General features: G+C 43.5%; 1 protein-coding gene across 3 annotated transcripts in view; it reads right to left on the reverse strand.

Annotated features, from left to right (window-relative positions):
• Positions 1-3165: 3165 nt before the first annotated feature.
• Positions 3166-12131, reverse strand: part of GFOD1 (glucose-fructose oxidoreductase domain containing 1) — a 57621-nt gene continuing 48655 nt past the window's right edge. For 2 of the 3 annotated variants that reach the window (XM_015854705.2, XM_015854707.2), the window contains exon 2: positions 3166-8560. In XM_015854705.2, the coding sequence (XP_015710191.1) occupies positions 7641-8560 (920 nt within the window). In that variant the 3' untranslated portion in view covers positions 3166-7640. The remainder of the gene's footprint in view (positions 8561-12131) is intronic. The other variant, XR_001553287.2, reaches the window with a different exon arrangement.

The raw sequence follows: 12131 nt of genomic DNA on the forward strand, positions 1-12131 counted from the left end.
CTACAGTTAGTAACTCCGTCTTTGATCCAGTGGGGGGGGGGAAAAAAAAAAGCACATTTCTGGCAGTCAAGCAACATGGCTTCTATTTGCATTCTGCTATTAAAGCGATCTGGCATAAATTGCTGTCAACAATGGATCAGATGAGGGAGCAGATCTGCCTAAAAACTAGCCCAGCAAAAAGCCGTGTTTTTGGTTTCCAGATAAATGAAACCACATGAAGTTCATTTTAAGGCGAAGATGGGGTGCTACATCGTGTCTCGTGGTGCTGAATTCACTAGATAGAGCATTCTCAAGGGGAAAACGTGTTACACGATGTAATAGCTAGTACTAGTGAGCCTCCCGAGGGCCTCTTGTGGGGGCTGTGCGATGGAGATGGTGTCTCACTATATTGACCCACATTTGAAAAGGTTTACCTTAGCATTTCTATAGCCTCATTAGTGTGGTATTTTTATACCCACTGCTGCATTTGCACTTACCTGTATAGTTAAGTACTGCATGCTGGAACCGTGTAATAATAATTCCACTGTATCCCTGAAGTGTCCTTTCATTGCAATTGTTCCCCTCGGTGCTGTTTTCCAAAGATTTCTATGTCTTAACCTTTGGAATGGAAGCAGCCTTGGTTTTACTGTTAAGAATATGTCATAAAGTTTGACCTTGTTTTATTTCGGTGGTTAATCGATCAGCTGGGATGCTGCTCTGGAAGCCTGACTGGGCACCAATTCTCCCTGGCTCTGTGTGCTTCTCTTCAGTCTAAGAAAACACTGTGTATTAAAACAGATCAAAGTGCCTCCAGGGATGGGGCATCCACAACCTCCTCGGGCAACCTGTTCCAGTGCATCACCACCCTCTGTGTGAAAAACTTCCTCCTAATATCTAACCTAAACCTCCCCTGTCTTCATTTAAAACCATTCTGTCTTGTCCTTTCTCCTGTTTTGCACTTGATTCATCACATATATTGAACCTACAGGCTGACCGAGAAACACAGGTGAAGGTGAGAGCAATTACCCCACTCCCTGAATAGATGGGAAAAAATTACAGCCGGGATCACATCCTTTTATGCCTTTATTTGCCAGTTAAGATCCTTTTATTCCATCGATGCAAATATGCAGAACAACAGGAAACCATGATTTAAGCAGCACATACCAGTTGGCTGAGAATAAACTAACTACATTCCCCAAGCAATGTAAAAGTAACAATGCACATCATCTTCCAGAAGAAGAAACAAACAGATATTGCAGCCCAGAGGCACAGCAGGCAGCTTCCGTACAAAGGAGTTTGGCTGTTTAAAATGCTGGAACCAGCCCTGACCGTCCCTCCAACCCCACCCCCCCCAACCCCAAAAAAAGTCCTACTATAATTTAAACACTTTTTTTTTGGTGTCTTTTTTCTTTTTTTCTTTTTTTTTCCTTTTTTTTTCATTCTTTTTTTTTTTTTTTTTTTTGCTATCTACATAATATATAAAATATAAACTCTGTTGACTTATAACACTTACTTTTCTTGATAAATAGCTCTTTAAAATATCTACTGTACATATGTCCATGCGCTGACATTTTATATATATATATATATATATATAGCATTTATATATATGTATGTATGTCTGAAAAACAATAAATATATACTTAATATTGACACAGCAACAAACTGAACATACTCTCATTTTCAAACTCAAATAAAACCAGTACAGAGAGAAACAGTGAGTGTCATTGGTGAAGCACGGCACAGCGGGGAGTTCTGATTCCTGCCCTAGCGGGAGGCATCAAATATGCCACGTACTTGAGTGGTTGTGTTGCTCACACCTTCTTTAATGGATCTGTGTCAAAAGTTACTTCAAGTCATACATCAGCCACCCTGTATGCCATGTGTAACGCAGACTGGGAGCAAACTCAAGGGGGGAAACAGGGAGACCCGCCTCTTGACTCGCAATGGAATGAAAGAAAGGGAGGTAAGCGAGTCTGATGGATGGTGTAAAAAGAAAAGAGAGTAATGGATGGCTGCAAGGTCATAAATAACCACAGTAAACACATTAATAGATTTAAGTGCTTTTAGAGACGATGGCCGGCACTGCTGCGAACGGTATTTTGATTATCTACAGACAACACCGTGTAATGAACCACTTTTCCCTTTGCCACAGGAAGATACAAATGAAACCCACGTGGCCAAATTCAAATGCTGGAAGGGGGTCACTACGTGACACTGCAAGGGTGCAGGTTCAGAGCTGGACCTGCCCTTGGTATCCACCAAACAGGTATGGGGTTTTAGCATGAACCTAAAGCAAAACAAGAAAAAAACCACAACCCTGAACTGTTAATTTCACATATGCCCGAACATAATAAAAGGGTTTTGTTTTTTTCAAGTTACTTTACTTCAGAACAGCATTCTTTAGAAATGGAACTTAATCCCAAAAGCAAAATTAAAACAAAAAAAACCCCAAACCCAAAAAACAAAGGGCCTTCTGCATGCGTTGTGTTCAGTTTTGGATTGACCACAACTATTTTGTTTGTTCATTCAACAGAAAATGATGAATAAAAGCTATTTCAGTTTGACTCACGCTGACACCCATCACTCTTCAACCCCACTGCTTTGATTAGAAGGCTTTGAAAAAGTCGTTCCTTGCCTGGGCTCTGGCTTCATACACTCAGTAAGTCACAAGGTTATGACACTGGTTGATGAACGCAGCGTTATGTATAGTCCTGTCTACTGAAAATTTCTTCTTTTCATCAGGAAAATGGAAGCAGGCAGTTTGTGAAGGGGAAGTTGTTTTTACTGGACATCATCCATCCAGCAGCTTGAGAGAGTGGAAATTTTAAAGCAGATACAACTGCCAATGATTGTTCAGTCATACGTCATCTCTAAAGTTTACAAGCTTTGCTCCCCTCAAGTAACAGCTTCAATAACAAGAAGCTGCCATCCTGAACAATCCTGCAGTTTCACAACCAGTCCTGAATACCCAGAGAGTGCTGCAGAGGTCAAACAGCCCAGTGCTGTGCTTCGTATGGACTTAAGGGTACATCACTGGGCCAATGGACCGCCAAGACAACGTGTTAAGTATCTGCACAAAGCCAAACATCTGCTGGGTGTGCTTACACCTTTGTCAATACACAACTTCACATGGAAGAGACTCTGCAAGGACACCATCAAGCTACTACTTGTGTTTATCTTTATCCATGAAATAAAATCAGCTTTTTGTTTTGTTTTTTCCTTTTTTTTTTTTTTGGTAGAGAATCGTTTTAATTTGTCTGGGTCTTTTCCACTTTTGTCTGCATGTGGAAATAAAGAAGGTAACACAAATTGAATTGTCTTTGTGCTGTGATTGCACACAGCAGAAAAGCCTCCTTCTCTGAACGGCTGAACTCCCAGGACAAGCTGTTCACCTGCACAGTCACCATGAGTTGAAAGCCATTCAAAAGAAGGAAACATGAAGTGCAAAGTGGAGAGTGCCTCTGATTGCCCGGTGCTGGCTGGGCAGGAATTTCTCATGCTTTCAGCCAAAGCCAAGGATGAACTCCGCAAAAGTCCATCCTGAGCCTAAACTTGTCTACGCAAGCCCTGATTCTCTGCCTTGTTGGCTGCATGGGTAAGGACATACCATCTCTACTCGGTATTTTTTATCTACACAGCTAAAGTACTACTAATTTAACACATGCACAATATTAGATATAGGAAAACCCAAAGCTCTTGCAGAGGTCTTATACCTCCATGCAGGACTTCACTGAGGTCAGCACTGAGGCTGTGCACGCATCTAACACGAGCACAGGGACACGGGGAAGGGGTGCCCTACTACCCCTGCTGTGAAGCCCAATCTGATTCCCATTGAAAACAAGGCATCATCTTTCAGCTGACCATCCCAACACTGGAAGAGGCTCCTACAAAGCAGAAGAGAACTTCACCCCGGATCTCCCCTTTGGCTCTTTTCGTCTTTGGCAACAGACCATAACGTTCAGTATCCTATGTGCACAGGTAGATGGCAAAGGAAAGAGCCTCTCAACAGCAGCCCTGGGAAAAAGGAATTAACTTTATCATCTAGTGTATGAACAAGCTCATTTGGGGGCTACTGTAAATTCCAGCAGCAGCCTCAGTTTGGCTATTAGGCCTGCACCAGTTCTAGCAGCGTCATCTCACACACTGTGGCACAGCATTAAAGAACAGCATTAAAAGTGCAATTCCAAATGTATGTTCCCTGGTGTGGTACTGCTTTTGAGTTCAATCAAGCACATCTCTTCTAACTGCTGCCCAAATTCTCTAAGCCAGCAGGAACTACAGAGGCTACTTAGTGCAATCCAATGTACTTTTCAGCTGTACCAAAAGAGCAAAGGGCTTCATACTACCAAGGAAGATCCCCGACTATAAAGCAACATTTATTTTTAGAACAGTGGTACATTCTATAAATAAACCAATTCTTGGCTCCTCTAGGCCGGGTGGAAGTTAAGCATCTTTACATTTGGAACTACAGTATCTTCACCACCTAGAGAATGGAAAAATTGTCATACAATCCTGAACGTATGCAGTCACTGCTGCCATCCCAGTTAGGTAACGGTTCACCTCAATCTAGCCTAAGATCTGTGCTGCTGTCAGAAGAAGAGGCCTCCCCTGCCCCTGGCCCTGCCCCTGCTCACCCTGGCTGCCTCTCTAGGAGCTGTGGTCACACAGCAAGATGCACAGGATCCAACAGTACAGGACTAACACAAGTATCAGGTGGCTCTGTAACCAAAGCATTACATTTTATTTCTGCTAAGCAGCAAGTTCTGAATTGCTAAGTCTGCACTGAGGGTGGATGATGACTGTCACTGAAACCTACGGATCTAAGATAGAACGGTTAAGGTCAGGACCTGTCCCTGTTCCTTGTGTTTCACCTGCTGACAGCTCACTGCAAGGAGGGTTGTCTAGTATTCCAGGGTATCTTCTTCCAGCTGGCACTACAAAACCCAGAACAAGGCAGAAAAAAGTAAAATGCAGGTGGGAAAAGCTGACCACATTCATGAACCAAAATAAGGTGCAAAGACATGAGCAGCAATTCCAGCACAAACCACTAAGAAGCAAGATTCACAAACATTTTGGTCCATGTTTAGTTCCAGTTTTGGCTGATATGTAACTCAACACGATTGGTTATCTACTGTGCTTACATTCATTACTTGAACTTGCCAGTATTTTCAATAAAGGGTTTCTGCCTTATTACATTAAAACTCTCTTTTGATCCCTTTTCAGGCTAATTCCATTTTTCAGAGAGGGATGATTTCTTGATCAAATTTGGTCTGTGGTATTTTTTTGTGCATTTTAAAGGGCTGAAACTGTATATCATAGTGTACCATGACAATTACAATAGGAAATTCCTGTTGATACGGACACTACTACAGGAATTCTCAGATAGATCGTTGTAGGAGAAACATTCACATTTGTCAAAAGCTTCTTCCAAGAAGGAGCGATGAAAGCTTGCCTGAGGCCTCTGCAAAAGCTGACCAGCCCAGACACAATTTCTAAAGCTGGCAGAACAATATGGACAGGAACAGTTCTCTGTTTGGCTGCAGTTTTGTGGTATTACATTACTCCATCGTCAGTCACGCTCTCACACTTCAGGGAATATTTCATGAAAGGTCAGACATACATACCCTTTAAAAATGAAGCATGCAGTAATAATTTTGGGTTGGGATTCAAGTTTCCTAACATTAGCGACCTAAAAACCAAGATTCTCTGCACAGACGGAGGAGGAGGACTGGAGTTTCCAGTAGGCACCTGCTTCTATCTTAATGTAAGGATGAACTGCATCACCCTTTGGGGAGCTCTCATTGTACTGACAACCATGTCCTTGCAGAGCTGATGGGGACAACATACCTGACTGTTAGCTGGCTTGCGTCAGATGAGATGAATCACACTAATGATACCCTCCTGTTCAAAATCATGCAGCACTAAAACTGGGAACAGGGCAGGCAGGAGCACACAGCAATCAGACGGACTTGTTTGAAGGAGCTCTTCAGAAGCCCTTAACGCTCCTAAAAATAGCAGAACTGTAAGTGCTTTTTAAAAGAAATCAGGATTTTTCCAATTGCACTCTTTCTAACCACAAATGGCAACACTAATCAGGAAAGAGGGTCGGATTTTCTTCTTTACTGTCCAAATGTTCTCCACTTTCCCCTAGTCAAAATGAAGAACAAGAATCCTGAAACGGTTTTTATCAAGTTTAATATAATTTAGTGCTATATGCTTGTTTTCTACTATTTTTTTTTTTCCTATCTGAAGACCTAGTGCTGTAAACACATAAGCCCAGGAGCAGCTTTATGCAGAAAAACAGCATCCCCATTTACTGGGGTAATACATGTGCCTTTCACTATATTTTCTTAAGAACTGAAAGAATGTATTCTTCCAAGACTGAAATCTCAAACATTAAAAAAGACAGGACAAACTTATCAAGAAGGTTTGTCCACCCCTACACTGACGACAGGGGATGCTCACTACAGTACCAGCAGCTAGTCACTTGAAGTAGGTAGAGGGGAGGGGGGGGTTCTTCTTCCCACTTCTGATAGGTGATGGTGATTTTTTCCCTGGAAATGACAGGAAATTTTCTCATCCCTTTTTATTTTTCACTCACGAGCACCATTTGGTGGAGGTGAAAGCATCTGAGTTGAGCTACGCGGAATTGTTGGTGGGGATGTCTCAAGTGTGATTTCACAAAGGTTTAGAAGAACTGTCTAAGTATCGCATGGTTTGGGGTTAGATTTCCACTATTTTGTTATCTACCTAAAGCCAAAATTTGAGATGAATTCACTCAAAAGTGAGTCCCCCACACAAGAGATGGTGTGTAAACCTTTGCGAGACTAGCTTGAGTTCAGCTGTGTAATAAAGCCCACCAGCACTTTTTTATGTCACCTGCCATTCACGAAGGTTTTTCACAACCTATTTCGATCAGCAAATCTGTACAGTAAACACTGAAGCTTACCATGAGCTCACAGAGGACCCTCCCTCCCACTATAATGGGTCATACGCACTGCAGTTGAGGGCTGCTTTCTTTTTTGTAAAAGCTACACATTTTCCTACATAATTGTGCTTTAAAAGAAAACGACAAAACAATTAACTAAACCAACACATAGAAGCTCCTAAAAAGCTGTATGAAAAGTGAGCTGCCAAAATTTTCTGCATCACGCAACACTTTCACACAAAGTCCCATTGGTCTGTGTGTTGGTTGGAGGTGTAGTAGTACAGCATGGTGGTGTCAGCTGTCATGGTAGGAACCATTCATGTCAGACACTACAGAAAATTTGATGACATGACAGTACCTTCACAGCCCTCTGGTAGGTAAGGAAAATCTAAAAGGATCTTCCCAACCTTTCACAGTAAACACAATTGGATAATCTAAAGCACCTGCAAGCAGGAGACGAGTCCATGATATATATTTCCAATCACCCAGCTAATACTGTTATTAAAACAGGTAAGTCAGCTCTTAACTCTCCTATCCATTTTGGACATTTTTAAGGACCTTTCCACTTTGGTATTTAGCCACCAACAGATTTAGTTGATCTAAACACCGTATTTCCTTCTCCCCTATCCCCACAGCTGTTTGCAAGATGTCCAAGCCCTCCAAAAGGACTGAATTACCATTTCCTTTAAGAGCTGTCTGGTTCCTATTCTTTCCTAGAAGCTGAGTGGAGCTAGCAGTACAGAGACATCCTGCTCTTCCGCATGGCTTCACTGATTAGGTACGCTGGGCTCAGTTCTGGCTCCTCGGTCATGATGGAAATGTTCTGCCACTCCCCCAGCTGGTTTGACTTTTTAATGGTGTCCACCACACACAGGGCATACAGACAGTCGTCAAAGGTGGCAGCCATCGTGAGAGGCCTCCCATCCCAGGTCCTCCTGTCATCCTGGTCCTCAAAGGCCTGCCGGACAGCTTGGACCATCTTAATGGTGCCTCGGAGGTATGGGGAAGGGATGTCACTGAAGGCCTTCTCCGGAAGCAAGGAGTTGCTGACCGGGGTGGAGTCCTTCAGCAGGAGCTCCCGTTGAGGAGAGTTGTTGCTCTGTCCATAGAGATCAGTGCCAATGACAATCAGCCGTCCCGCCGAACCCACCACGATAATGTCTTGTTTGAACTCTCCGGGGACATTGAAGTTGAGCGTCACCGTGCAGCACACGCCACCTTCCAGAACCATCTGAAACGTACAGAAGTCATCACTGGTGATCTGCCGTATCCCCTTGATGTGGTCCGTCTGCTTCACGAAGGTCTTGAGCAAGCCGTGCACCTTCACAGCCTTCTGGCTGGTGAGGAATGTCAGCAGATCAATGATGTAGGTGCCAACTGAGTGCAAACCTCCACCCCCCATCAGGTCATCACAACTCCAGTTGTACTTCTTGCCCAGCAGACTTCCACTGTGAACCTGCACCTCGCACACCAGCAGGTCCCCCACATAACCCTCCTGGATCAGCTGCTTCATCTTCACGAAGGCAGGCAGGAAGCGCAGCACGTTCCCCATGATGCTCATGAGTTTTGGGTAATAATGAGCTGCAGTCATCATCCTGAAGGCATCCAGCGGAGTCGCTGTTCGGTCACAGATGACGTTTTTTCCAATGCCTGAAAAACATTCAGAGAAAAAAAAAATCAACAACAAAAATATACTGATGAGTAAACTCATCGGCTCAAACGAAGCCAAGGAGAAAGACTCCCAAAAGAAAATATCTCAGTGCCGTGCTAAAGACATAGATATCCCCTCTGGCATGCATCTAACAGTTTCTTGAGCACCACAGTGAAAATGTACCCTTTTTGTTCTTAAAATGTGATTATGCCTCAAAGTAGGATGATGGTGACAGTCTGGATAGATAAGAAAGTAAGCTAAGGTAAAGCGGACTACTAGCCCACATTTGCTACCTTCTGGGAACAGACGCAAAACCAACCCCCTCAGCTCTGCCATCTTACTCACATCTCTTTTGTCATGCCCTGCCCGTGTGTGGGCTTTCAAGAGCTGAAGCTGAGCTTAAGATTCAAATCTCTACGGCACATGAGTCACACAGTCCACAGTGACTTGAAGTAGGTGGTGCACTGACAGGCCTGGCTTTGTCAAGGGCCTTTTCCTTCATCCTTCCCATTCTGATTGTTCAAGGTGCCTTCATCAGAGACTTGGAAAGCACTAGGCTTGTTGCGCAATTTAGAATGCAGGAGCTGCTTCTCACAGAACACCACACTATTCTGATAAAGGCGGGCATCTTTTTTGAAGGAGCTCTTGAGAGATGTCAGCAACACAACCACGGTGCCAAGGGAGAGCCACAATTGCTCTAAAACAGGTCAAACGTAACTGTGACAATCTGTTCCCTCCCAGAACTGCCCATATGTGCACAGCTTACTGAAGCTTGCACAATGATCCTGTTTTATCTGACCATCAAGGTATGCAGCTGAACGCAGCGCAAGCTGAGATGCCTAAATAATGGTTTTCATATTGATTTTTCCTTGTCAAATACTTTTCTCTCGATATCCATAGACACAAATAGTGACAGATGAACAAAGCAACAGGCAGAAGCCTACAGCAGAAACTCGTCTGCAGGGAGCAACATGAAGTGTGACCAAGGGAAGATTACTTTCCACCCTCCCACGTTCGGCATGAGATGACTGGAGGCATATGTCACAGCAGAAAGGAGTGGTACATTTATATAAGGCCTGCACCTAAACTTTTGACACAGGATAAAGAAGAATAAAATTCTTTAGAGCTCCATTTTCTTTTATAGTCACATCCTTGGATATTTTTTATTGTTTAATGAGCAGTATTAGCTATACACAAAAACACCCTATAGCATTAAATATGAACTTTGCCTTGGGAACCCAGGGCTATAGCTGGACCTGGCATTTAGAAGAGCTGAGTTTGGATCCTGTCGGTGGGAGTCCAGATGTATAAATCCAGTAAATCACTCCATCTCTCTGTGTTTTGATTCCTTTTCCCTTAAGACAGGACAGGAATTCCTTTTTCTTTAAAGAGATGTTGTGAGGATAAAATTTTACATGTTTTGGGGCTGCTTGGATGAAGTCATATAAATACAGACAGATGGCAAGGACCTGCCTGAGCCCGCTTACATGAATATTTAACAGTCTGACTGCAAGAAGAAGGGGGTCACAGTCCAAACATGCAATAACCAGCTTATCCACACTGCTTATTCCCAGTCTTTGTCAGCTGCTATTTGAGTAGCTGAAACTGGAGGGAGGGCTGTCACCACTAAGGCGGCAGTCGCATCTAGTAACAGCCAAAAAGGGAAAAATTCCTTCGACTTGACCTACTTACCTACTACACAACCAGGTAAGCACAGAGGGACTCATTTCCCTCTCATGCTAGCTAGGAATCCTCTATTCAATGGCCACAGCCTTCCTTTCTCGCCTTCCTCTCTCATCTTTTCAGACTACTACTGGTGAATGAGTTGCCATTTCCATCTTCATAGCATTCCTTTTCCTGCCTCTGAATGATACTTTATGCATGTGTTTCTGCATTCATCCACCTGCCCTATATTCCTCTAACTGGTAAATCCAGCTGTGCCACAATACTGATAACTAATATAATAGCCCACCTTGAGTCACAGACTCTTTGCAGAGAGATTATAGTCTGGCAAACTGGTAACAAGATAAGGCAAGACAGTCAAAACTTGCCTACAGTGGAATCTTCCTGAAAAGCCATTTCTCCCTGAAGAACTCATTGATACCACCTCATGATCTGACCTCTTCACTACTATTCGACACATCTGACTTTCTGCTCCAGTTCAGCTTGTGTCTTCCTGGTGTCTGTTTCATTTTATCTGGGGTTTGTGCAGGCACCCACCTCTCAAGATATGCAGCTCTACATGTGGGTGTGAGGAAAAAGATTTGCTTTCATTAGGCACTGGAGCCTGGATACAAACTTCTTGCTGTGTGCTTCATGGCCAGGCTCGGTGGGGGCTCAGTCATGACTGAATGGGGGTAGGAAACAGGGCTGTCGTTATCTATGTACCAATTGATGATGATAAATAAAGAAAAACTTAAAGAGTTTCCACATTCCTTATATTGAAGAAAAATTGCTGTATAGATCATAACAACAGATCATGCAACAAAAAGGGAAGAGCCCTAAATATTTGTATGAAGACAGGGGAAATGTGGAGTCTTACATTTACTCCTTCCACCATTTCAACCTTTTTGGAAAGCTTGAAGCCTTTTAATTACAGCAAATCCAAAATGCAAATGTTCCTAGAGCCTGTGCATATGCTGATAATACATGCTGTGCTCTCATCCCTGTCAGGGATTTAAGCAGATTTCTGGTTGGCGCTCAGAAAGCTTTTGTACTCCATTAAGGCTCGTCCAAGCTCTTCCAGCATGACACCGCTCAGCACTTGAGGCTGTGCACACTACATGTCTTTGTCTTCTCTCTAGCTGCAAATCTGCAAGCAGCCACCTTAACTATCTTGAAACGGGGAGAGAACATAAAAGGTTCGCTTAATTCAATTTACAGGAATACTCTGGTGTGTTTATGCAGCTAGAATAAGAAACTGGAGGATCAAAACACCGTCATTTTCTGCTCTTCTCCCTTTGCTTCCCTTCCAAAAGGAGAAGGAAAAAGGGCACTTTCCCTTTCAGCCATTCTCTAAAACAGCAACATGCACACAGAAGGCAGTTTGGAAGGAAGACCATCCTTCTCAACACTGACAGTCCTGCGCTTCTGCCTGCAGGCTCCAAAGGAGCACTCTTGGGGAACTGACCTATACGCAATATCCACTGGTGTAGGCTCTGCAAATGTGGTTTGCCATTTCAGACATCCTTGAAAATCACACCATGGCAGGCAGCACAAACTACTTTGTTAGCTACATGCCGCCATCCCACTTCATCCCACAGTACTCCGGGCACAGGTGGCCAGAACTGCAAAGATCCTGTATGAATAGCCACTGTCCTGTGCTGACAGTGAATCAGGTTTGTTTGTTCAAGAGCAGAAGATAACAACATCTGATGACTGCTTGGTTCCTCTTTAAAATGAACATTACAAAACTACTACTAATATTAGCGTCTTCTCAGTGTTTTACAAGTGTTCCTGGGCCAGGCCTCAGGGAGCACTGAGGCCTCAGTGGCGGCTGTAAGAGGCACAGCCTTCATCAGCTCTGGAAAATGCCACGTCAGCTTGTTCCCATCTGCTCTGACTGCTTTA

The sequence above is a fragment of the Coturnix japonica genome, chromosome 2 (assembly GCF_001577835.2).
Source record: "Coturnix japonica isolate 7356 chromosome 2, Coturnix japonica 2.1, whole genome shotgun sequence".
NCBI lineage: Eukaryota > Metazoa > Chordata > Aves > Galliformes > Phasianidae > Coturnix > Coturnix japonica.